The sequence below is a fragment of the Artemia franciscana genome, chromosome 3 (assembly GCF_032884065.1).
Source record: "Artemia franciscana chromosome 3, ASM3288406v1, whole genome shotgun sequence".
Taxonomy (NCBI): Eukaryota; Metazoa; Arthropoda; class Branchiopoda; order Anostraca; family Artemiidae; genus Artemia; species Artemia franciscana.
The window spans coordinates 50,920,577-50,948,547 of NC_088865.1; the positions used below are offsets into that span (position 1 = coordinate 50,920,577).

Sequence of the window (27,971 nt, forward strand, 5' to 3'; positions counted from 1 at the left end):
TAGTGTAAAGAGCGAGGTACTGACGATGGGGCGAATCCCCTCATATATGTAATAAAAACATGAGAATACAAAAGTTCTTTACGTAAGCTAATTTATAAGTTACGTAAATCTTTTACCAATAAAAAGGTTCGTAAAAAATTAAAAGTTCTAGTTGCCTTTTTAATCAACCAAAAAATCGGGGGGCAACTAGGCTTCGCCCCCCGCTCTTTTTTTCTCAAAATCATTCGATCAAAATTATGAGAAAGCCATTGAGCCAAAAAAAAAAAAAAAAAAATATGCAAATTTCGTTTTGATTATTCCTCTGCGGAGAGCCAAAATCAAAACATGCATTGATTCAAAAACGTTCAGAAATTAAATAAAAAAAACAAGTTTTTCAACTGAAAGTAAGGAGTGACATCAAAACTTAAAACGCACAGAAATTACTTCGTATATGAAAGAGGCTGCTTCCTCATCAACGCCCCGCTCTTTACGCTAAAGTTTTTTACTGTTTTAGAAAGAAGAATTAAGAGAAAGAGTCAAACTTTAGCGTAAAGAGCGGGGCGTTGATGAGGAAGCAGCCTCTTTCATATACGAAGTAATTTCTGTGCGTTTTAAGTTTTGATGTCACTCCTTACTTTCAGTTGAAAAACTTGTTTTTTTTATTTAATTCTTGCATAGGACGATCGTTTCGACAGAAGTTCACGAAGAATTCGGCATTTCATTGAGAATGACACATGATTGCCTTGACAGTTCGGACATTTTGGTGCAGCCTGGCACGGAGAATCAGGCGAGGATTCATGTTTCCCTGCACAATGGGAGCAGCATTTTTCTTTATGACAATTTGATTTTAAGTGATTTGATGATTGGCAATTATAACAGCATTTGGGTGGGCGTTGGAATTCGTAAACTCGATATATCTCATACCAAGTCGAAGTGCATTAGCGAGCGCAACAGCGTTTTCAAAAAACACTCTAACAGCCAAAGAATTGCCTATTCGTTTCGCATGAGTAATATTACCGCAATCAATTAACATCCCCTCATCAAAATTGGTCGGTATACCTTTAATGATTCCAATATATTTCGTTTCTTTTACTTTGACGTCACAATCTCTCATTACAGACGGAACGGCATTGCAAAAGTTCCTTGCAGCAATCTTGTCAATACGTACCACCAGCTTATCGCCAGAGGGCTTAATGCTATGAATACATTCATGACCTGGAATAGAGTCTATTATTTCGCGACGCTTGGCAGGATCATTTAGTTCCGATGGGACTTTAGAAATAACAACGGTCGTCAGATCGTGATTCAATGACTGAGGGCCAGGGCTGCTAAGAGGGGGGAATTTAAGATCATACGACGAAATCTTCTCACGAATTTGCTTAAGTTCTGAACCAATACTTACACGCTTTGAGGCGAAGCTAGAATAAGCCACAGCCGGAATAACAGGAACCTCGGTAGGCAAAATAATCACGTATGTAGGCAAAGACAAATTTTCACTGTCGCAGTTCTGGAAGATTTCCATCATGCCCTTAATGTGACGGTAATTAGCTTGATCGCCTTGGCGTCTTTGCACACGTTCACCCTCGAAAACACGAGACCAAAGTTCTATTTTAGCCGCCATAATAGACTTCTCATCGAAAAAAGCAACAGCATGGTTAGCAATAACTTCATCACTTACTCCTTCTTTAAGATTAGATTGAACACCGACGAATTTACATTATCAACAAATATGGACAATTAGCCAAAGTCCAAAATCAAATCAGTTTATTACTCACCATGCTGTCAAACAGCTGACCTAACATCCGATAAAATTAGTTTCAAAATAATCCTTTACAAAGTAACTGAATTCGTTATTTTCAGTGTGAGATAGTGTCTTGCTCTCTCTTTTTCCGTCTGAATTTTACGCATGGAGTGGTTAAGCGTAATTATGCGGGGAAAATTTTCACCGGGATTGAATTATCTAGAAGATATATCCGTGGGGAGGGCGATTTCTCCGGGGGCCATTATTTAAAAAACGATCAAAAATTAAATGAAAAAATCAAGTTTTTTCTGCTGAAAGTAGGGAGCAACATTAAAACTTATAACGAACAGAAATTATTAAGGGTATGAAGGGGATTACTCCCTTCTCAACAACTTGCTCTTTACGCTAAATATTGAATTTTGCGCAAATTCTTTTAGAACGACTCGTGAAATACAAGGGTCGTTCAATTAGAACAATAAGAAGCTTTTAAAAGTACTTAAAAAAAATTGAACGTGCAGAGCGAGGTGTTGAGGAGGGGGAAATCCCCTTCATATACACAATAATTTCTGTTTGTTTTAAGTTTTAATGTTGCTCCTTATTTTCAGTTGAAAAGACTTGATTTTTATCATTTAATTAAACTTAGGCATCGGACTTGTGATTCACAAGTCCGATGCTTAATTTTATGCTCTTCGCAAGTTGTGAAGAGCGTAAAATTATCTCTACAAGCCCCGAGGTTGATCAATAGCGTTGGATGGCGTTGAATATACATCTAGTTTAGTTTTCCCCGCAACTAATCGATACAGCGTGGACAATTCTAAATCCATTGGGTGACAGCACATAAATTTGGAATTTATATAAATATATAAATTTTCTTTGGAAAATTTATGGTATCAGCAATGCTGAAATGATTTAGGAAGATAGAAGTTGCGGGTTCAAGGGGGGAAGCGAAGAAAATAATATAATAATAATAATTTAATAATAATAATAATAATAATAATAATATAATAATAATATATAGTAATAATAATAATAATATAATAATAATATATATAATAATAATAATGATAATTAATAATAATAATCGAAGAAGATAAAGATAATCTGTGACGCAGAATAGGACTAATCAGAGTTTTGATTTATCAGCATTCTTAAGAATTTTCCAGTGTTGCACATAAATGTGGCAGCACAGTGTGGCAGCACAACTGAGCTAAAAAGCTACAAAAGAAGGTGGTGGTTAAAAGTGGCTTATTCGTGACAAAGTATATATAATATAGACCGGCTCGACGTTCAATGTGAGCTGATGGAAGTTGATGTTTATAGTTTATCGAGGAGCCACTTTGAAAGTAGAAAGTTACACATATGCTAAATCTCGTAGGATTTCTTGTCACCAACTGGATTAAATTCAAAAGCTCTTTCTAAAGATTCAACCAGGAAGGGACAAAAAAGAATTATTTCTAATACCTAATAAGAAGTTTTCAAGATAGTTTTTAGTTAAAGTTTTAAAAGTAAATTAATATGCAAATTTCGTTTTAATTGTTCATGTGCGGAGAGCCAAAATCAAAACATGCATTAATCCAAAAACGTTCAGAAATTAAATTAAATTTTTTTTTTAACTGAAAGTAAGGAGTGACATTAAAACGTAAAACGAAAAGAAATTACTCCGTATATGAAAGGATCTGTTCCTTCCTCAACGCCCCGCTTTTTACACTAAAGTTTTTTACTGTTTTAAAAAGTAGAGTTGAGAGAAAGAGTCACACTTTAGCGTAAAGAGGGGGCGTTGAGGGGGGACAGACCCTTTCATATACGGAGTAAATAAATTAAGGACACACAGGTAAGTATGACAGAATCCTATAGTTCAGAAGAGAAATAATTACTTCCAGTTCTACAGGAAATCTAATTTTATTCCAAGAGCGTTCTTAAGTTTTACTGAATATTCAAATATTCAACAAGGAGAAATATCAACTAACCTTGACATATTTCTCTCTTGTCGTATTTTCTGTTTCATTCAAATTCATAACATCAAGTCCCACAACTCTCCAACCACTAATAGCAGAAAGCGTTTGTCCTAAAAGTCCTTTTCCTGATCCAATATCCAGAACACTATCCAAATCTTCTCTTTTCCACTTTGAAAGTAGAATGTTACACACATGCTGAATCTCGTAGGATTTCTTGTCACCAACTGGATTAAATTCAAAAGCTCTTTCTAAAGATTCAACCTGGAATATCTTTGAAAGAGACAAAAACGAATTATTTCTAATACCCGATAAAAAGTTTTCAAGATAGTTTTTAGTCAAAGTTTTCACATTAGAAAACTGAAAGTCACTTTTGAATGATGCTTGCTTCATTAAAAACAAAGGAATGTCTCCTGGCTTATGGATACAATCTAAAGATAATTTCATTTCATCCGTTAATACCGTTTTATGATATTCATGGCTGAAATAATGAACCATGTGGCAATTTGCCAAAACAGAGTAGTTTTCAAGGAAATCAGCAACATTTTCCAAAGCAGCTCTTACTTCGTTTACTGACATGTTCAGAGAATAGAGCTTTTGAAAATATTATTGTCTAACAACTAATCTTAGTAGGCTGTGGACAGCGTAGGTGATGGAGTACTCGCACTAATACTGTGATGAATTGTTGGTAACATACTGAAATGTGTTCCCGTTTTGCACAAAACTTAGCACATAGTAGCCAGCGACGAAAATACATTAGTTAATTAACAGAAATGTTTCGGTTGGTAAACTAAAGAACCAATATTAAAGTAATCATAAACCTCAATATGAAAGCAAAATTTGAATCCTTGGCTAGCGGATAGTATTCTTAAGTTGCAACTTGCCTTTATTTTATTTTGATAGCAATAGAATCTACCCTGGAAACTATGTTCCCAATCTTGATCTGCTTAGTTGGGATTATAGCATATCTTGATACATCAAAAATCGCGATCAGAACTATTACTCGTACTAACACATTTAAAGCCCATAAAAACTGAAAGTTTTTTAAACTTGCTTCGCACCAAAGTTAACACTTCACTTTCTTCAGTAAATTCCAAAACATTGACTTTATCTAATAATGCTACTATATCACTGGCAACTTTTTTGGCACTTTGACTAGAATCTTGGGAAAGACAAACTGAAGCCACTCCTTTATAGTAACCAAATTCAGCACCAATATCAAAACCATGAACAAGACCTATTTTTTCACCAGCCAATTTGCCTTCAGCTTCACCGTCGTGGAAACCTTCTACATAACCTAGAAAAAAAAGTTACAAGACACTTTTTTTTAAGAGAGTTAACTTCAGAAACCGTTCTCTATAATTCATAGAAGAAACAGAGGATTGTGCAGTCGTCACGTGCACACCTCTTATGTCAAGGGGGGTTGATTTACAAAATAAAAGAGAAGAACTGCGGCATGACTAATTGAATATCCTTCCCAGAATTGGGTTAACTTAGTAGGCACCAAAATTGAACTTGTTTAGAAACAAACTGCAAAAAGACAAGTTAATGAGCAGGTATACAATACAGGATCGTATCATGGAATTTTTTTATCTTAAGGTGTTTTAAACAAGGATTTTTTGGAGGAGGGGGAGGGTTGTTGAAACTCCGTAATATAGCTGGCTAGTGACCCTAGGAATGACAGTGTTACAGAAATAGATTATCTTGCAGCAATAGTTTTACTTTCAGCAAAGTACAAACGACATTCTAGCAAAAACAAATCAGGTCAAGAGGGTTGCAATACCTTTACAATCACAGTAATTGCTGTCAGTTTTTACGCTCTTTTTGGAGGTGGGAATCAATATTAATTTGGGCTTCCTTATAATTTTTTAATTTCTTAGAAAAAGTAACTTAGCCACTCATTTCACAGACCTATCCTGCTCACCGATCTAATTAAATCCAAGAAAAATATTAACCAAAAGGTTCAGAGCATCGATTGTATCATTTTTGCCTCTATTTTTCATACCAGTTATAGTCAGAACATGTTTTATCAACAGGCTAAAAACCCGGATTGGAACCTGATTTCATCGATTACGTTCAGCTTGTTGCTTGCTGGAGCCGCCCACACGCGCAGTGGCTTATTAGGCTAAAAATTTCTGTACCAGTAGGCATCTGAATATAATATTTTTATAGTACAAGGAGAAACATTTAATTGCCACAAGTTACTAAACACATTTAATATGCATTTAGCGTTTAATATGCTATAAGGAGGCTAAAGGTTTAATTATAATTGAATAAATAAAATTGAAAAAGTAAAATTCTTTTTACAATAAATAAAATTGAATAAGCAAAAAATTGAATTGTGTAATATGTATTTTCATTTCAATGCTATAATAACTGGAAAAGAGAATATTTGTAATATAATTCCCTTTCAATGAAGCGACAATGACGCAGTAGGCTTTAGATTTTTATGGCACTTGGTATTAACCAAGTGACATATAGCAATTGCAAATTCTGTCGGTCTGTCTGTCTATCGGTCGATCGGTCCTGGTTTTGCTACTTTAGACCCTTCTAGGTAAGCTAAGACGATGAAATTTGGCAGGCGTATCAGGGACCGGGCCAGATTAAATTAGAAATAGTCGTTTTCCTGATTTTACCATCTGGGGGGGGGGAGGTGGGGGCCAGTTAATTCGGAAAAAATAGAAAAAATGAAGTATTTTTAACTTACAAACGGTTGATCAGATCTTAATGAAATTTGATATTTGGAAGGATATCGTGAGTAAGAGCTTTTAATTTAATCCCGACCGGATCTGATGACATTGGTGGGGGGGAGTTGACAGGGGCAAACCTAAACTCTTGGAAAAACCCCTAGAGTGGAGGGATCGGGATGAAACTAGGTGGGAAAAATAAGCACAAGTCCAAGATACATGATTGACATAACTGGAACAGATTCACTCTCTTTGGGGGGGGGGGTTTAATTCTGAAAAATTAGAAAAAATGACGTATTTTTAACTTACGAACGGCTGGTCGAATCTCCATGAAATTTGATATTTAGAAGGATATCGTGTCTCAAAGCTCTTATCTTAAATCCCGACCAGATCTGGTGACATTGGGGGGAGTTGGGGGGGATCTAAAATCATGGAAAACGCTTAGATTGGAGGGATCGGGATGAAACTTAGTGGGAAAAATAAACAGAAGCCTTAGATACGAGATTGACATAATTGGAACGGATCAGCTCAATTGGGGGGGGGAGGGTAATGAAACTTGATATATATAGAAGGATCTTATGTCTCAGATGCTTCATTTTCAACTTGAATTGGATCCAGGGACATAGGGGGTTGGAGGAGGGAAACAGAAATCTTGCAAAACGCTTAGAGTGGAGAGATCGGGATGAAACTTGATGGGAAGAATAAGCACAAGTTCTAGATACATGATTGACATAATTGGAACGGATCCGTTCTCTTTGGAGGAGCGGGGGGGGGTGTTAATTTGGAAAAATTAGAAAAATTGAGGTATTTTTAACTTAAGAACGGGTGACCGGATCTTAATGAAATTTAATATTAAGAAGGAGTTCATGTCTCAGAACTCTTATTTCAAATCCCGGTCAGATCTGTTGACATTGGGGGGAGTTGGAGGGGGAAATCTTGGAAAACACTTGGAGTGGAGGATCGGGATGAAGCTTGCTGGATAGAATAAGCAAATGTCCTTGATACGTGATTGACGTAACCGTACTGGATTCGCTCTCTTTGGTGGAGTTGTGGGGAGGGGTTCAGTGATTTGGCGAGTTTGGTGCTTCTGGACGTGCTAGGACGATGAAAATTGGTAGGCGTGTCAGGGAGCTGCACAAATTGACTGATGAAGTCGTTTCTCAGATTCGACCATTTGGGGGGCTAAAGGGAGAGGAAAAATTAAAAAAAATGAGGTATTTATAACTTACGAGTGGGTGATCGGATCTTAATGAATTTTGATATTTAGAAGGACATCGTGACTCAGAGCTCTTATTTTAAATCCTGACCGGCATTAAGCCTCTGATTTTCCTTTTAAATCAATCTATTGATTCTTAGAATTTTATTAGAGCTCATACCATATGAGCTCTTAGCTCTTCTTGCCTCGTCACAAATGCCATATGAGCTCTTAGCTCTTGTTTTAAGTTAGGAAAGGAGGCAGTAGCTAAATTCTTGTTTGTACTGAAACTGAACTTGTCGTGAACGGTCTTGGAAGTTAAAGTAAATATTTGATATATAATGATGTCAACTGCTGAAAAGCCAATCAGTTCAAAATTTTATTTTACTATAATTCCACTTTTTATTTTCCGTGTTGTAATAAGTACGTAAGAACATGTTTGGAATAAAGCACCATTTTCGGTAAAGCGCCAATGACGCAGTAGGTTTCTGAATTTTACAGTTAGAGAAGGAGGCAGTACCCATGCTCTTCTTTAAATTGATTTTTGTTCATTTCACCTTTGATTCGTATAATTTTATTAAAGCTTTATTCATTTTAAGGTTTATTTATTCATTTATGTTAGTACATGTATGTTAGTTTGCTATAATTTTTTATTTAGTTTCTGTTCGTTTTGGGCTTTATTTATGCTACAATAGTAAAATATTTGTGTCCGTATTAAGCTTGATTTGCATATTCAATTTTAGCTGAACTCGTTTTAAGATTTATTTATTCATTTATATTAGTGCAACAAAAGAATAAAAACCAAAGCAATACGAAACCGGAAGAATGGAAAAACAAGAACAGTAAAAGAAAAGATAAGAAAACTAGAAACTATATTAAAAAAAAGAAAACCAAAAACAATTGACCCCCCTCCGCTCCGGCACAAAAAAAGAGAACCAAAAAGTATTTAACCTACTCCCACCTCATTCAGGTAATAAAAACCCAGTGTAGTGCAGGTTAGATTTTAATTACGTTTAGTTTTATTGAAGAGTAATCCTGATTTTCCCCTTCTTTTCTTCATTTGATCAGTTGCAATTCTTTTTTTCTTATTGTTAGACGTTTCTGTACCTAGTTTGACGCATCTAAAGATATTAGCGGTCCCTTTTTTTTTAACTTTCCTTGTCCCTTTTTCGGTGACCGGCGTTTACCCCCCCCCCCCTCCGGAAAAACACGGAAAATACCTCTCCTGGAAAATATCACCCGACACAGCTTGTTGGTCACCAATCCCTTTGGATTTCAAAAAAAGGACTAGAACTCTCAATTTCTGATCTAATGAGCACATTCCGAAGTTTCTTTGACCTTGAGGTGGAGGTGTGGATAAAGAAGGGGCAATCCCCCCTGCATGGAATAAATTCTGCTTATTTTGGGGTTTAATGTTTTTCTTTACTTTCAATATACAGCGTGGACCAGAAATATACCCAAAAATCATGAGGGAGTAGATATCAATTTCACACTTTTGATGCGTTTTGAAAGTTCCTTTTGTATCCCCCCAAAAAAAAATTGCTGTAGAGTACCCTTTTGCTGGCTTTTGGTTGGGAAACTTTTCACAAAGGGGATTACCAGAATTATTTTAAAACAGTCAGAAAATAAAGTCTTTTTTCAAATAGAAGTGCTCAAGAAAATTTTTCCCGAGATTGTCCACAAGGAAGTATCTGGGTGGAATTTTCAGCTAGAATAGAATTGTCTTGGGGGAATTTCCTTGAGGGAGGTATTTTTACGTGAAAAGAGCTTTCCGCGGTGGAATTTTTCCGTGAGAATAGGCATTTTTCATGGAGAAGAGCCAGATTTCCCGGGATTTTTTTAGAGCAATTATAAATTAAATTTAAAAAACAGTTTATTAGCTGAAATTAGGCTAAGGAGCAACATCAAAACTTAGAATAGACAGAAATTATTACCTATACTTAAGTATAGTCTAGTATATAGTATAGCCTACGTATACTTTAGTATACGTCTACTTTTGATTAATCTTAAGTTTTGACTTTTTGTCCCAATTCTTTGAGAGCGACTCCTGAAACAGAATGGCCGTTTTAAACGAATAATAAATTTTTTTTTAATTTCCAATCATTAGTTATGAAAGAGCATCTTCGGGTGCAGAGTGGGGACAGGGGATAGTGTTTGAAACCACATTGAGGGAGCCTTATTTTCCGGCATGAACTGATTAACAATTAGAAAATAAAATTTAGAAAATTTTAGATTGACTTACGTTAGAGTCAATCTAACTCTTACCTCTGCATCGCCTTTGTAAACGTAGCGTTAATCAGCTATGCAAGGGTGGAAAAAAACGTAAATTATGCAAATAAGGGGTACAAAATTTTCCTTGGGGTCTGACCATAACTGATATAATATATATTGACAAATTTTTATTCCCTGAATTTGTTTCCCTAGCTTCTGGGTACAACAATTAAAACTTGAGGACTAAAAGTCATATTATTTTAGCTTCAATTCTCCTACAAAACCTAGAAATTCTCATTTGAACACGTTTTAAACTTTGACAAACTTTGACAAAACGTTTTAAACTTTGACAACTTTGACAAATGTGACACCTATCTTGCACAAAGCAATTTTATTTTTAACTCTTGCTGCAAAAAAAGAATATTTATAAGGTTCTTATGAGATACCTATAGCATTAGCTATTTCACGGTCTTACAGCCCGGTAATTAGCCAAAAGTAGATAATTAATTACTTGAACCATTTTCGGCAACAATGCAGTTTTCAGGCATGCACCATTTTTGGTCACGATACATTTTTCAGACATGCACTATCTGGAGCATCTCCACCGTTTTTGCGACCACATTAAATTTAATTATGCAACTTTTTCTTGTTACATATCAAGGGGCAAGTTGATCTAGCACACCGTGTGCTAGATAAATCGTTAGACGGTTAATATTTGAACCACAGTCCAATTGTAAAATTCGCTCTTAAATAAACATCAGTAATAGATAAACTTTGAGAATTATAATTTTTGTTTTTCCTTTTTTTTTGTGTTCCTATGACAGAAGACACTGTCTTGAAAACCTGCATTTTTACCACTTATTATGCCATCTATAAAACATGCTAGAAACTTTAAAAATAACCCGTTTATTGTAATACTAAATAAAAAGACAAACAAGTTCTTTCAACTGAAAGTAAGGAGCAATATTAAAGCTTAAATGAATAGAAATTATTCCACATAAAAGGAGAGTGGCCCCCTCCTAAACACCTCGCTCTTTACGCAAAAGTATTAGAGTACTTTAAAAAAGTGTCTTATTCTAATTAAACGGCAGTTGTGTTTCAGGAGTCGTTATTAAAGAATTGGGATAAATGGTCAATCTTTAGCGTGAAGAGCAAGGAATTTAGGAGGGGGTCACCCATCTCATATAAGACATTTTTTTTTTGTTTTAGTGTTGCTCCTCAGTATCAGTGGATTTTTTTTTTCATTTAATTTCGAATCGTTTATCAAATAATGCCGGGAAATCTGGATCCCCCTCCGTGGAAAATTTCCTCCTTCAAGAAAATCTTCCATGGACAGCTCCTCCGACGCAAAATCCCCCCCCCCCCCAAAAAAAATTCTATCCTCGCTGAAAATTCCTACCGGAAAATGTCTTGCATACGTTTCCGCCTGAAAAATTCTCCTTAGCATACTTTAATTTGAAAAATACTTCGATTTCTGATTGTTTTTCAAATTATACCAGAAATTTGTATTAAAAGAAAAACTTTAATTAAGCCCGTTTACAAGAAAGGTGATAAGAATGAGTATGGTAATTATAGAGGCATCAGCTTGGGTTCTGTAGGAAGCAAATTTCTGAATATGATGATACTGATTAAACTTAGAGGTGCTACAGATAAAGGTTTAATAGAATAACAGCGTGGATTTGGGGAGGGGATAGGATGCACCAGCGGAATTTTCACTCTTAGATTAGTAATTCAGAGGTATCTAAATTATCAGTCCCCTTTATATGGGCGCCGGCAGAAAATATTTCAGGGGGGTAGACGCCAAAATAGCAGTGGTCGTCGGGAGACAGTCTAGGTGGTTTAGGGCACCAAACTACGACCTTACCCCGAAGAAGATGAATTTGTAATCAATTTAAAATTCTTAGAAGCTATTTGATTCAAAAGTATCAATAACAATATTTTAGGCTTCTCAGTTGCAAAAGAAGTAATGCAAAACGATAGCAGTACTGGATTCAACCAAGTTGATTCGCTTTATTTGTAATGAAATCAGTTTACGTTTGGTGATCTGTAATTGCATATCAGCTACAATGAAGGGGGATGAGTCATTGTATGGGTGGGGGTAGGGTAGAAAGTACATTTTAATGGACAAACTGCTTACTTTTCCTTCAAATAAATATTGAAAGAGGTAGGGGAGGGGGAGTAGGAATTAATTAAAATCCTTCTTTATACAGCTAAAATGTTGCATTCCCATATCTGAAAGCACACAGGTGGAAAAGGCAAAGCAGTTCATCCTCAGCCCCGCCAGGAAATTTCTTTGGGGTGGCAAATACTGAGAGGAACTTAAATCTCAGCATTTTTAAATGGTAATATTTTTCTTTTTCTATTTATATGACGTACTTCAATGTATTTAAACGAATATATGTAATGTATTTATCGATAAAAAAAATCCTATTGCGAAGTTGTGATGACTTCAGTTACGTAGAAGATCAAAAGTCACACAGAATTTCCATCCATACAAACAATAATGCTCCTTTTCATCCAACCCAAATTCTTTAGTAGTAATATTAACAAGGACTTTTCAGCAAAATTACTATTCATTGCCAATTTTTTAAGTATGTTCAAATTTGATCCAAAACTGAAATTGCAAATTTAAACATAGGAAAGTAAAACAGTTCAAAATAGGGATGATACCTTTTTATTGACAGTGAAATATAAAATTATTTAACTGGATATTTCGAACACATATACAGTGTTCATCATCAGCAGTAAAACTAAAAGACATGAATAAAAATAAACAGAATTTATACCTAATAAACTAATTACATATAGTTTATTGCTCTTATTTTTTTCAATGCAACAGCCGAGGCAAATCTCCCTGACCTTTTCAGTTCCGGTTCATTAGATTTAACTGACGTATTACTCGGACAGAGGTAATAGCTCTTAGGTGAAGTGATATTTACTTTATTTGACCTCAGTAAATTATCATAAATTGAGTTCAATCCAAATTCACCTGTATCTCTGTTTATGGAATTATTCTTGAATAGAATTTTTTTAATTTCGATTGTTTCCCTGAAAGTTTGCTTTAAACCTTGGTCCCTAGAAATCAAAGAAACATTTTCAAACAAAATAAAATGATTTGGAAAATTAAAGATATGCTCCGCGAGGGCCGACGTGAAATCTTCAGGTTTGGTATTTTGCTTTAAAGACGATGAAATGGAATTATGATGTTGTAGCAATCTCGTTCTTAAATTCTGGTTAGTACGTCCCACATAAGAGCTTCCACAAGTACATGGAATTTTATAAACCCCACTTTGTTGTTCTACGGAAGTCCGATCCTTTCCAGAATTAAAAAAAAACTTGCCAAAGTATTACTACCTCTTAAAGCTACCTTTAAACCATTATTTTGTAAAATTCTTTTAAGTTTTTCACTCAAACCTGGAACATATGGTAGAGAACAAAAGATATCTTTCTTTTCTGTTGTTTCCAGAATATCGTCAGAACATTCTAGAAATTTTTTCCTTCTTTTCGAAAAAGTCTGGTCAACTAACCAACCCGGATAATGGTTACTTATTAAAATGTCTTTTAGCAATAATAATTCCTCCTCAATGAATTTTGGAGAACAAATTCTAAAAATGCGGTCAGTTAAAGATATGATTAAACCAATTTTTACTTGGCGGGCATGACCGGAGAAAAAAGACAAAAATCTGTTATTGTTAGTAGGTTTTCTGTAAATCTTAAAATCCAGACTATTTTCATTTTTTAAAAGAAGGACATTCATATTTTTTAAAACATAAATTTTGGGGGAGATATATGGATGACATAATTTCAGTATGGAATTATGGGGTGGAGGAATTAAAAAGTTTTTTAGAACATCTTAATTTTTGGGGAGGGGATTTAAAATTTACAATAGAATTAGAAGAGGATAATAAACTTCCTTTTCTGGATGTCCTTCTTTTAAAAAATGAAAATAGTCTGGATTTTAAGATTTACAGAAAACCTACTAACAATAACAGATTTTTGTCTTTTTTCTCCGGTCATGCCCGCCAAGTAAAAATTGGTTTAATCATATCTTTAACTGACCGCATTTTTAGAATTTGTTCTCCAAAATTCATTGAGGAGGAATTATTATTGCTAAAAGACATTTTAATAAGTAACCATTATCCGGGTTGGTTAGTTGACCAGACTTTTTCGAAAAGAAGGAAAAAATTTCTAGAATGTTCTGACGATATTCTGGAAACAACAGAAAAGAAAGATATCTTTTGTTCTCTACCATATGTTCCAGGTTTGAGTGAAAAACTTAAAAGAATTTTACAAAATAATGGTTTAAAGGTAGCTTTAAGAGGTAGTAATACTTTGGCAAGTTTTTTAAATTCTGGAAAGGATCGGACTTCCGTAGAGCAACAAAGTGGGGTTTATAAAATTCCATGTACTTGTGGAAGCTCTTATGTGGGACGTACTAACCAGAATTTAAGAACGAGATTGCTACAACATCATAATTCCATTTCATCGTCTTTAAAGCAAAATACCAAACCTGAAGATTTCACGTCGGCCCTCGCGGAGCATATCTTTAATTTTCCAAATCATTTTATTTTGTTTGAAAATGTTTCTTTGATTTCTAGGGACCAAGGTTTAAAGCAAACTTTCAGGGAAACAATCGAAATTAAAAAAATTCTATTCAAGAATAATTCCATAAACAGAGATACAGGTGAATTTGGATTGAACTCAATTTATGATAATTTACTGAGGTCAAATAAAGTAAATATCACTTCACCTAAGAGCTATGACCTCTGTCCACGTAATACGTCAGTTAAATCTAATGAACCGGAACTGAAAAGGTCAAGGAGATTTGCCTCGGCTGTTGCATTGAAAAAAATAAGAGCAATAAACTATATGTAATTAGTTTATTAGGTATAAATTCTGTTTATTTTTATTCATGTCTTTTAGTTTTACTGCTGATGATGAACACTGTATATGTGTTCGAAATATCCAGTTAAATAATTTTATATTTCACTGTCAATAAAAAGGTATCATCCCTATTTTGAACTGTTTTACTTTCGTCATGGAAAGGCAGTGTGGTCTTCGAAGTTATCTATTTAAACATAGGACGGTACTAATCAACGTAAAATTATTGATTTACACATTTTATAAGCAATTAACCAAGAATTTAAGGGACCAGTACCTCAAATCATATCTTTGTTAAGCCTGGGTATGATTTGGAAAACAATCAGAAATTAAATAAAAAAGAGCTTTTCAACTGAAAGCAAGGAACAGATTTGGAACCGATTTGAATCAAATATTTTTTGTATGAATGGGGCTGTATGCTCCTTAGCTCCCTACTCTTTACTGTGAAGTTTGGCTTTTTTCCAAAACTTAAAGAAAATATACAATCGGAAAAAGAAGATTTTTCAAAGCAGTAAAAAACTTTTGTTTAATGAACAAAATCTTGAGAAGGGGGCAGTCCCCCTTACATACAGAGTAACTTACATTTATTTTAAGTTTTAAACTTGCTCCTTACTTTAGTTGAGAAACCCTTTCTATCTGTTTAATTACATTTCATGAAACTGTCAAGTTTTATGAATACAATACTTATGGTAGCAAAAAGTAGTAGAGTAAAAAAAAGTACTGTAGGGGTTTCAAGCTAATATCTGCAAAAATGTGGAATTCTGTAATTTTTGCCAGAAGAAAGATCACAGGTCGTGTCTATTTGGGTTTTTTTTCCCAGGGGTAATCGCATCGACCCAGTCGGCCTAGAACGTGGGGAGATAGTTCATTCTAGTTCTAGTGCCCTTTTTAAGTGATCAAAAAATTGGAGGGCAACTACACCCCCTCCCACTCCACTTTTTTCAAAAATAGTTCGATTATAATTTTGAGGTAGGTTTTTTTTAGCATAGTTGAAAGGCCCAATAGCTATATCTTTGGACATGAAGTTACCCCCTAAAGCCCACGGAGAAAGATTTTTAAGTTATAAAATTTACCCACTGTTTTGTTTTTTATTGGGAAGTATGCATATATTTCTCGGATGGGAGGGGAGGAAAAACTTTCTGTTGGGAGAATTTTCCATGGAGAGAAAAGTTTCAAGGGGGTGAACCTTTCAGGGAAATTTTACACTGGGTGTATTTGCCAGAATTCCTATACGAAATTTCAATATGTCTTGCTTTCTCTTTACTGTCGTTTAATTAGAACAATAAGTAACTTTTTTTAAAGTGTCGAAAACTCTAGCGTGAAGAGCGAAGCGTTGAGGAGGGGGCAACCCTCCTTATATGCGTAATAATTTCTGTTCGTTTTAAACTTTAATGTTGCATCTTATTTTCAGTTGAAAAAACTTTTTTTTTCTTTATTTCATGAAGCTTAGAGACTAGCATTTTTCTAAAGGCAATATTAGTTTCTAAAAGTATGTCAATTAAAGTAAAAGTATATAAAATAAAAAAAAGTAAGTGATTCCAAAAAAAAAACACATAAAACAATAGCCAACTTACAAAAACTAAGAAAAAACTCACAGCATTCAGTTCTGTTGAGCAATACCAAAGTGTTGGACGGATATCTTTTAACAATATTGACAGTTATAAACTTGGTTATCAAACACCAAAATTTTTTAGTGCCTTTAAACTCAGTGTTTTATAAAAAGTAATGCACTATCAGAGTAGTTTGTTCAAAGTAAAACATTGAAACTAAGATTAAGAAAATCGGATAACAATTTTTAACTCAAAATTTTTAATTTAATTTTGAATATGAAAAACCAATATATATGTATATAACACCTTTATCCTTCATAACTGTAAGATATTAAATCTTTTTCAAAGTGACAACTAGATAAATACAATCACTCCTAGAAAAAAATGATAATAAAACATAAAAAACATGTCCATTCATGGGGAAAAATACAGAAATTCCGAGCATTCTGTTCAAGGGAAACATTTCTCACTATAATGGTTTCATATAAAAGCTCATGGATACTCTTGCAATGCAGGCAAAAGTTGACGGCATTTTTTTTTTTTTTTTTTTTTTTTTACCGAAATTACCCCTTATTAAGCTGTTTTCCTTGTGTTTTCAACTATTATACGAAACTTCTTGTGTACTAATAACTGCACTAATTACTGATTAACAAATACATATTTAGGACCACCATAAGAAGCTTATTCTTTGAAAGAATGTTATCAGTAGTTAGGCTCTTATACTTTCATTGTTGACAAGGATCGTTATTTACTTAGCATTCATTACTATAAAGAATTTAAATTTTTGGTGCTCCAACCAATTCATTTAGAAAAATGTTTGTGGAAAACTCGAAAGAGGTCACTCAGTCACAGGTTGAAACTTTTGTTTTCCTTATTAATGGTCAAAATCTATTGGCAGGCAGCCAACAATGACGCAACACACATTTTTTCTATAGTTTTTCTCTATTCTGCTCTCTTTCCTTTGGTTTCTTTATAATTACTTTACACTCCCAAATTTCAAGGGGGGTCACAGCCCTCTTGCCCATCCATGCCACTTTAGTCCTTAGATCTACAAATTCTGAGCAAACATTTTATTCAGCAGATAGAAGAGCTTTGCTGAAGGTTCTATCCTTATATTGAATACCAGATAAATATCTTAAAGTGATTACTGCTCTGTACAAGAACAACATTACAGCAGTCAAGGCAGGAAAAGATGTTAGTAGCTGGTTTCGGGTTGAATCATTTATTAAGCAGGATTGTATTCTATCCCCACTTATATGGATCATTTTGATGGACTTTGTCCTAAAGGACACAGCAAAGACTATTGGAGAGCATGGAATCAAATGAGAAGATAAGACTCTCCTAGACTTAGATTATGCTGATGTCTTGAGCTTCCTTGATGAAAATGTTAGGAAAATTAAAGATTTTTGGAGTTTTGAGAATTCAAGGTAGACATAGGTTAGAAAATTTGTTCACTACATTAATTTGCTAGGAATAAGTGAAGGTGAAGAGGCGATGTTGGGTACCAAAAAGATCAATCAAGCACACAACTCCACATACATGTGTAGTATTATAAGTAAAGATGGTGGATGCAGTGAAGATGTTAAAAGTAGAATAGCCAAGGCCCAGGGTGCTTTTTCACAGTTGGAAAAAATTTGGAAGAATATGAAGACAGGTCTATGAAACAAGATGAGAATATTGGAAGCTATAGTGATGACAGTAGTCAAGTATGGTTCTGGAGAATGGGTGCTTTGGAAGACAGAGGAACATTTGTTACATGTTTCCAGAAGAATTGTCTATGGTTTGTTGTGGGTACCTGTTTCACTAATGGTATTTCAAACAATAAGTAGTACAAAACCTGGTTTTACTCTGCTTTCTAGGGCTATAATGAGAGAAAGGTAGAGATGGCTTGGAGATGTTTTGCAGATGAAGGGTATCATATTAATAGAGATTGTTCTTTTTAACCCCTTATCAAGTGCTAAACAAAAATCAAGTCATCCCTGAATGGGGTAGGATGTGGTTCTAAGACAATTTATAGGAAATTGGAACTTCTTGAGATGGTGTAAAGAGGGAAACTTTGAATAGATTGAGATGGAGGAGGAGCATGCACAGCTGTGTTGGCCTTAGGTGGCTTTGTGCTGGAGTGACTGTTAGTAGTACTGCTAGTAGTAGTAAAACACAACTTAGCATAAAATCAATATCCTTGAAAAACAGCTTGCGATTTTCGCCAAAGTGTCTATTAAATGATGCATAAGCCTGTTTAAAGCAAGGTCAATAAACAAGTGCAATTAAAAATTTTGTAGCAGATGTGTTCCTTCATATTTTTTATATTTTGCCCTTCTGGAAATTATTAATTAGATGCAATAAAGTAGCTATAAGGAGAATATTCCTTAGATTCCTGAAATTGTGATCCAGGTACAGCTATGTACAAAGAATTCATACATAATGAGGAAATATCCAATGCCTGATTCTTTTGTTGCTGCAAAAGAACTGTCATTAAAGTCCTAAGTCTTGACCTAAAGCTCTTACCAAGGGTTAAGCACTGAGAACAATGAGATTAGGTGTCTCCAGGTTGACCTATTGCAGAAAGACTTGAGAATAAATGTTGAGGCGTCCAGCTTTGTGAAAAACTTAGCACTGGAGCATTTCAGTATTGCTTTGTCAAATATGGGCATTGGGTGGTGGGGTCTTTTGATGGCCTTGTTCAGGTCATAGGGGTTGATGCAGACCTGGGGGCTTTTGTTAGGCTTTTTGGACACAACTGCAGCGTTTACACAATCTGTAGGGTAAGCAACATTTTTTCTGACCCTAAGTACTTCCATTCTATTTAGTAGCATGGACATGCAAACTATAAGGAGATTCAGGCTATATTTTTTTTTGTGTGCCACTGCATGTAAGCCTAAAAAGAGTTTTTGGACACGTATTTTTCCACCACTAGACTACTTTGCCTTGTTTTGCAATAGAAAAATTGAAATATAAAACAAACAGGGAATGAAAAAAAAAATACAACTGCTCACATGTGCTTTATTTCTGTCAAGATATCTTGAGCAAAATAAGAGAAATTGTTGCTAAGCTTTGTTCCACTTGTATCTTGCTCTGTTGAGGCTCTTATTTACTATTTGCTAGCCTCTTTATCTGGTCAGTGATGAATCATAGATTTGTATTCCACAAAAAGAACATGTTTTGCTACAGATTAAGTTTCAAGAAAATGGTTGTCTACAATTTATTGCTTGGTCAGGTAGGGTCAGGTGTCTATGTTTCATTTTTTTAGCATGTTCATCTATCACTGGCTTATGATTCTTTTTGAGTAGAAGGAGATCCAGGAGGTAAAAAAAAAACAGAAGAAAAAGCATGTTTTCACAGACACCCTTGATGGTAATGAGTTAGAGTCTGGACAAGGTGTCAAATTTCCAAGTCAACCTGAGGATTGCAATGATTTGGATTTTTGGATTCTAAAGCTATAACAGAAAAGCCTCAAAAAAAAAAATCTAAGCAGAGATTTTTTTGAAGAAAAAAAGCCAAGTGAACTTTCTCAGAGACAAACTGATGATTTGCAAGTAGTTATATAGTGGACTACATAACTGGACAAATGCAGCCTCTTGTGACAGTGGAAAGAAAGCTACTGTCTACTTGTATAGACCAGTGGTTCCTGGAGATGATGACAAATAAAAGCTACATTGGCAATACTGCACACTGGAAAAATAGAGACCTTAGCTGAGAGTAAGCTGTAATCTCTTGTCAAAGATTCAAAGGCACTCATGATTATTCTTCTTATGCCAATCATCTTAACAAGATTTGCAAAACATGTGATCTCCTGTACACAGAGATTGTCAAAACTGAAAGACAATGGCAGTAATTTTGTGAAAGCTTTTGAGGATTGTGCATATCCAGTAAGCCTCACTGACACCAAGCCTGATAGAAACGATGGTAATGGAGCTTCTGAAAGCAAAAAACACCTTTGTTATCATTTCAGTTGAAAATTTGCTATGACTTGCAGACAGAAAAGTGAGATTAAACTAAAGAATCTGGAAGTGAATATGGTACTTATCAGTTATATAATAAACAATATAGTTTCAATTGTGGGTTTTTTTTTTTTCATTGTTCTGAGTTTCAATGCAAACATGACACAAGAAACTGGTCAAGCAACTTCTTTATACTGTATAATTAGCTTTGGCTTGATTGGAAAATAAATTGTAACTATACCTTATTTGAGGATTTAGTTGGTATTTTGGTTTGGTTAGTATAATATATGTTATGTTTTACCCCCTTCCCCTCCTTAATATTCAAATATAGCCCAAATTGTTTCTAAGCAATTACATTTTCATTATATTTTGTTTGATTTCATTAGCATTAATTGAACTTCACTCCAATAAGTACCATGAATACTACTTATTCCCTCACTTGCATTATGCAAGCCACACCCTAAATCTTGTTGCCAGTAAAGATAGTAAAAAAGCTATGTCAAAAGTGTTTAATGGATAAGTGTCAAGTACTTTGGAATGTGACAAGGCAGAGTTTAAAGGCCACTGATAAAGCCCAAGATTTAATTTTTAAAGCAGCTAATTATCCCTTATGCAACTTGGTGGAATTCTTAACATGATGCTGTGAAATGTACTGTTCAAGTGTGGGGCCAGATTGGGCAGGTTTACACCAAACTAAACCTACCAAAGTTAATACTGATCAAGCTTGAGTTTCTTGAGTAATATGCCAAGGTAACATAGCTTGTCACCAGAGCAATTGACATATTGCAGAGAGACAAGAACTGTTTTCTGGGAATGCTGTTGCACACAGTGATTGCACTAAGAGAGAAAATGATTGACAAAAAAAAAAAAAAAAAAAAAAAAAAACAATATCAAACATGCAAAAGCTCTTATGGAAGCAACCTTTGATTGTTTAGAGAACCAGTTAGCACATGCTTTGGTAAAATTCTAGTTTAGTGACTTTTGGCTATCTTGAAAAGAGGTTAGGTTAGGAAAATGAAACTTTCAGGGATGGGTCTACAGGCTAAAGTATACCCCAGGAAGGGATTTTAAAGTACCCACCTCCACTCCTTCTCTCTCTAGAGAGCCCTGAAATTATCAATCTCCAGTTGCTTTTTCTCTGCCTTTCATTCTCAAAATGCAACTCCTGCAATTAAAGTAGAATTCAGAGCCATATCAATGTTTTTTTTTCAAAATTTAGGAAATATATTTGCATATCTTTAAAACCTTATAAATTGGGATTGAGCAAAGTTATGGAGCTGAAAACAATTTTGTTGTACTTCATTAAAGTAGAAGATCTATTTTACAAGGTTTCACTTTTATAGCACTCATATTTTTAAAGGTCATCAAAGGTCAGGTCCCTCAAGAGTGGAGTGGAGGTAGGTACTTCAAAATAACTTCCCAGGACATACTTTAGCCTGTAGACCTATCCCTAAAAGTTTCATTTTCCTTACCTAACCCCTTTCCAAGATAGCAAGAAGTCACTTAACTAAAATTTTACCTGATTAAGTCCTTACAAGAATAGCCTACCCAAATGTTGCATGGTTTCCAAAAGTTGAATGCTGCCATACCACTTATGTGCTCTAGTAGGTTAGAACATGTTTTATTCATTTGGGTTTGGTTTTCACTGCAAAGCAGTCAGCTTGCAGATAAGTAGTTTCACAAACTTTTGTTATTGAAAGCAAACTACCAACTTTGATAATGGATTTTGTGAGAATTTTCATAATAAATGCTGTGAGAAAAGGATGTTTTTTTTGCTAAAGTAATTTGTATTTTAAATATGTATTTTGTAATTAAATACAAATTATCTCCCAGGCAATGTATTTCCAATTACTAATTAATTACATAATGATGTGAATAATTTATAGTTTACTCCATTTAAAAGTATTTCCCACAACACCTGGCTAGGCGTAGTCTAGGTGACAATGGCTGATAGCCTAAGAATATTTAAAGCGTTATTGCTAACAGATGGGACCCCAAAAGTACCCAATTTTCTATTTGATTAAATGACCATTTGACCTTTTTGACGAACTAGTTCTTCAGAAAACAAAGCAGCATTAAACGCATCATCAAAGTCCTCAAGCTCAGAAGCCATATTATCTAATTTTAAATCAGGACTTCTACTTCAAAATTGTCAAGCACATATTATCATAGCCAAAAAAACATGAGAACTCTGAAAATTGAAAAACATGACATTTCGAATGAGAATTTTCCTTTGTTTATATTTGAATTCAGTGTTCAAACGAAACCCAAATTTGGCAGCAGATCATTATATCACTCATTTCTATTTAAACGCAGCTTTCAACTAATAGGCACGTATTCTGCGCTCCTAATAGTGTCTGGTTTTTGCTCACTGGGGTTTGGTGTTGCACCTACAAGGGAGATTCACCTAATTACCACCTAATTACCATATTCCATTTACTTCTTAATAGAACCTTACTCCCGAACAAGTTTTGGGGAGTCTACAACGATGAGGAAAAACAAGCCACTAATTCCAACTAAGATAATAAAAATAAATCATTGGACTAAGGTTTCATAATAGGCATTCCCCTACATTCTTCAGAAGTTGCACTGAGTTTTACCATTTTAAGTCTCTTCCACAAATGAGGACTATCCACCACTGATGGTCCAACCCTCTTAAAGCTACTCTGAGATTGCAGACATACACCTAAAGATTCAGATGACAGAGAGTTTCTATTGTCTGTCTTGATGTTTTGTAGAGTGCTGAACAACCTTTCCACCACAACATTTGAAAACGGAAGTGAAAGAAGATACCTTCTGAAGGTTCTTAAATCTCAGTGACCCACAAGGCGTTTTCATTGACAAAATTTTCCGCTCGAAAAGTAAAGGACTTTCTAGTAGCTTAAACGGAACTTCTAGTGTACTGATGTTCCTTAACCCACTGTATATTCTCTTCTTGTACCAGTCTGGACTGCTGTAAAAGTGGAAGAACAGTAGAAGCGTAGGGGGTTCCATGTTTGCAGCCTTACATGGTTAAAGCATGACCAAGTGCTTAAATATAGGGGGCTGAAAAATCAAACCTAATCTGCACTTGATTAATACACTCCTGGTAGAACTCCCTTGCTGTTCTGAGAATAATTTGGACATTAGCGTCCTCGTATGTGAGGTTCCTTTCTTCGACATACTCTCGAAGAATTGTAGTTAAATATTTTGCTTGATTAATGTCGCTCTCTCGATCTAATAAGGGAAGATTATTTGATGCAACCATCGCAAATTAAACTAGGGCCTGGAATAATTCAAGTTCAGGGGTGGCTCGAAAGGGGGTGACTCAAACCCCTGGTTTTTCAAAACCTTATAAGTCGTTTATTTTAACCTCGTCGAGGTTTCAGATGCTCAATTCTGAGACAGTTCAAGCTGTATATCTTATTCTTGGAAAAACTTGCTTTTTCAAACTTCTCGGTAAAGAAATACCTGATTTTGACAAAACTCAGCTTCAATTATAAATATTGAATACCGAATTCGCTTGTAAATAGAATGGAGTTGTTTTATTTGATCGTATAATTTCAGTTTTCTAGTGTCGTTTGCAACAGAGTCGTTTAGATTAAACCAAGTTTAAAGGCACTGGTAGCAAATCATGCTTAAAAACTGCTTATGTTTGCGTATGATTTACTTTTGTCTGGTCGTTCAGTTTTAGTCCCTACTTTTTGTAAAGTAGTAACTTACCCAGTTACAAAGTGCTCAATTCAGTCAATGACAGTCCACGTTGCATTTCCCTTCTCCTAAAAAGACTTAAAGATTTTCAGATTTCTTAGCAGACAAAAGGTTGATTTTAGCCTTGCCTGGCTTCAGTTGTAGATACTGAAAACTCTATTTGCATATAAGTAGAATATAGTCGTTTTATTTTATAGTTTAATTCTTCTCTTTAATAATCTCGGATTTAAACAGAGTCGTTTAAATTAAATCAGATTTAAAGGGACTGGTTTGGTAGCCTAGAGACTGGCCTTAAGAATATACTTGTGCTCTTTTGTCTGATGATTCAGTAGCTCTGGAAAATTTAACTGAAGCCTGATAATAAAATTAAAACAAACGAAAAGTAAGAGACAACGTCACGCGGATGGATTGTCGGTCAAACTTTGACTATGAGTGGAAAAGAAGGCAAGAAATTTCTAAACGCAATGGGAAAGTAATAAGAATTCAAAGAATAGGAGCCCCACAAAACCTCTTCAAAGCAAATGTAGACAAGAGAATGAAAAAAAAATCTCGATAACAATACAAGGTTAAGAAGGATACAACACCTGAAAAGGACAAGCAAGACTTGGCCATGTACCCAGAATCTTTTTTCTCTTGCACAAGAGTGCTTTTGAATACCCTGGGATAGCTCGTTCGAATTGGGAGGAAAGTTTTTGTCTGAGACAAAAAAATACACAACGTTCAAACCTCTAACGAACAGAAATTAGATGAGAAATTTTTCAAAATGGTCCCAAAAGCGACAAATTCGAAAAAAAGCTTGGGTAAATGTGGTTTTCGGCAATGCCACAAAATCAAGAGCAAAGGCGGAAAAAGGAAAAGGCGAAAAGAGAAAAGGCGAAGAAAGGAAAACTAGTAATTCATTTCTCTCCCAAGTCACAAAAACAGCTTTGTTCTATTTTTGTCACCTCACCAATAGCAACAGTCATGGGGATTTCTAACTTGTGAAAAAAAAAAAGAAAAAAAAAGTTAAGGCTTTACAGCAAGCAAAAGATTAAGAAACAAAGAGAAAAATGGTGAAACTTTGTTCAAAGTGTTTAACATCTAGCATAATATGTGGCACCTCCCAATACCCGACAAAGACCGCAAAACTGCATCTATTTACCCATAATTCCTCAGAGCGAGTTCACATGACATTCTTTCAGCAGAAGTCAGGGTGAAGATCCTTGACGATGTTTTGGATTCAGAATTTTATTTTGATGCCAAACCTGAGGCTTAACATTTTTGTTAGGCTTGCGGGCATAATCCGCAATACCAGCTCCGAAGGAAACCTAGAAAGAGACTATTAGATGTTTGCGAGGCTAATGACGAAACCGGGTAATGTATGGCAGAAAGTATAGCAAGAACACTGTCAAAGAGAAGAATTCTTCTGGATAAACTAGCTTTCCAGTCTTATTATTATGCAAATGCGATGTCTGGTCAATTTAATGGAGCCCAGCACGAAATATCTGAACGTCTTGATTGCCTTGTGCTCTTTATTCCCTGACAGGCCCACAGACAAAACATGTTATAGGACATAGAGGAAATTCATCTCTTTGGATAGTTGAGTTTTCCAACATCCTCGACAAAATAAACGTATTTTTTCTTCACCTAAAAAGCATTTGCCACCCTCAATGCTCTCTTCGATTGAAAACAGCTCTAATGTCTGAAACCTGTCAAGGACCTGGTAAACTGCAAGGGCTGAAACCAGGGATGACAAAACTTTTTGGGACCAAAGTGTCAAATTCAGCAAAAAAGGGACACTTTTAGTATCCTCCTAGAGAATTAGCCAATATACTTTAAAAGTTGACAAATAAAGGCTTTAAATGGTTTTTTCGCAACTCCAGGACCAGATTTGCATTCTTCTTTTTCAAGTAAAAGCAAAGCGGTTCTTCAAATAAGTAAAATCCCATGTTGAACCTCAAATCGCCTAATGCGCGAAGAAGAAAAAGAATTCAGTACAATTTCTCGGGTTCTCTCGAACCTTCGGTTGTACTAGTTATACTAGTTATTCTTCTTCCGAAAACTCAGTAGAGCCCTGTTTTTATTATGGCTTTTTTCGGCAACAGAGCCGGCTTTGCTGCTTTTTGGACAACAGTTTTCATTTTCGTCAATTTTGGCAAAAAATTCGAAAGCGCAGTCTATAAAGCAGAAGATACTGAATCATTTGTGCTGCGTTTGTGGTATTACAGGAATTAAAAGAAAAGTTGAAGTACAACTAATATGAATGACAAAATGTGTTGTTTAGTTTTTACGTTTTCAGCCAAAATGTCTACTCTGTTCGACGAGAAAACGAAAACGGCGATAAAACCTGTCTACACATTGAGCCGCCCCAGCCGTCTCGGCGGGAAAACGCCATAATGAAGACAGGGCTTAAAGATTTGCGCCAGCAGATCACAGATACGATGTCTGTCGCTGCCGACACGGCTTAATTGCCCTCACTCCCTCTTTTCCTTCAGTAGCATATCAGACCTTCTGCAAAATTTTGTCGACTATTTCCCACAGACTGCTATTGAAAAGCGAGTGAAACACACTTGGCTTGGAACGTGCTTCAAATCCTTTTCACCTGGCTTTCGCCAACGCGTTTGGTAACGCTGCTCTCGTAAAAATACACAACCACAGAATTATTCCATCCAAACATTAATTTATTCATGAGATCAATTAACTAAGAGATCAAACTTGATAAGGGGAGAAATAAAGACAAGACAAATATCACTTGTTCCGTATAAAGCTAATTTATTCTTCAAAAAACAAAGAAATGTCAAATTCTTTATAATTAGTGACAAGACAAATATCACATGTGCTCAATCAAATGTTGAAATAAAAAAGAAAAAGCACAGAAAAAAAAAGAAAAAGGCTTTTTGGTGTCAAGAATAGCTATGGTTTCTCGAGGAAAATCCGTTTCTCTGCCCACTCTCTTTCTTCTGAGAAGAGGTCGACGGTGTCTGTAAAAGACAATGGAAAGGCTTATTTAATCGCAATCCTTTTCACCAAAAGTAGAATGGTGCACAACAGATTTCTTGGCAAATCCAAAATATTTTGCGCTAGGCCTTTGCCATCTTCGCGGCTCAAGATGGACCGAACCGAAAAACCTAGACAGCGTGAAAAGACCTTTATAAGGGAAAGACTGAGCTGGATTTCACATACGGTGCATTCCATGTTATGAAGGCTTGCGAAAAGTGAGCAGATACAGAATGAATCGGATTCGAATCCAGAAGCGTTATACAGAGGTCTAGCCACACCCTGGGTTCAGAAAAGGCCAAGTTTTTCAAGAAAGAAAGGAGAAAATTACAAGAATTTGAGAGCATGAAGGGTAATTTAAATGCAGAATTCCTGTACAAGAAATCTGTTCAAAGCTTCAGCTTTCGTTTTTGAAAAAAAAAAAAATCAATTTCTAGTGGTTAACCATTTTGGAGAAAAAGACTTCGGCTACTGCAATCTGATTTCAGTTATTTGGTTTTCTGATTAGTCAGTCAAATAGTACAGGTTTAGATTCATTCTCTATTTGCTCATCCTTGTCGTCAGCCTTGCAGTACCACCTCAAAATAGTTGTTAAGTAATATTGGCGAAATCTACCACCGATCCGCCGACACAGCGCTACGAGTAACCATCTGCTTTACATGCATGAGGGAATCCACAGTTTTCACTTCCAACCGATTTCGCAACTTAGTTTTAACGTTTGTTAGTTGAGAAAACTGTCTTTCGGCACCAGCACTTGAGTGAGGTAACGCGCATAAGTTCAACATAAAGTTTGATAGTTCAAAGAATTTGGGAGTCCGTCGGGATTTTTCACATCTAACAAGAGCTTCCAAAAATAAGATGGTGAGGACACTAGCTTTTCACCAACAGACTTCAGGATTATTTCCTCTTTGGAATCTGGCAGGCTCAGCCACTGGTTTTCGAGAGTGTCTCTAGCAGACTCTATCTCGCTCTGACTTTTCCCCAGGAGTTTGCTAAATCTATTGATCAAAGGACTAATCGTTTCAACAGTTCCATTCACGGCAACTTTCGGGTCTAAGTACTCGAGAGCTTGTAACGTCTTATCTTATGATTGACCCGCTTTCTCATCTGCTTCACCAGTTCAACGTAGAATCCCAACCACGTCAGCCTAAACTGTTCAACAGCTTTC

General features: G+C 35.3%; 2 protein-coding genes across 6 annotated transcripts in view; both read right to left on the minus strand.

Moving 5' to 3' along the window:
* Positions 1–27,971, minus strand: part of LOC136025380 (probable methyltransferase-like protein 25) — an 88,290-nt gene that overhangs the window by 21,045 nt on the left and 39,274 nt on the right. Inside the window, exons 1-2 of one of the 5 annotated variants that reach the window (XM_065701362.1) lie at positions 22,175–22,330; positions 3,688–4,969 (exon numbers count right to left, since the gene is read on the minus strand). In XM_065701362.1, the coding sequence (XP_065557434.1) occupies positions 3,688–4,251 (564 nt within the window). In that variant the 5' untranslated portion in view covers positions 4,252–4,969; positions 22,175–22,330. Of the gene's footprint in view, positions 1–3,687; positions 4,970–21,685; positions 22,331–27,971 lie in introns of those variants that run through there. The other 4 variants (XM_065701365.1, XM_065701363.1, XM_065701364.1 and 1 more) reach the window with 4 other exon arrangements.
* On the minus strand, positions 4,650–10,337 carry LOC136025558 (uncharacterized). The gene is made up of 2 exons (XM_065701587.1): positions 10,277–10,337; positions 4,650–4,969 (listed from the first exon to the last, which is right to left on the minus strand). Exons 1-2 carry the CDS (start codon positions 10,335–10,337, stop codon positions 4,650–4,652), a joined length of 381 nt encoding a protein of 126 aa, XP_065557659.1.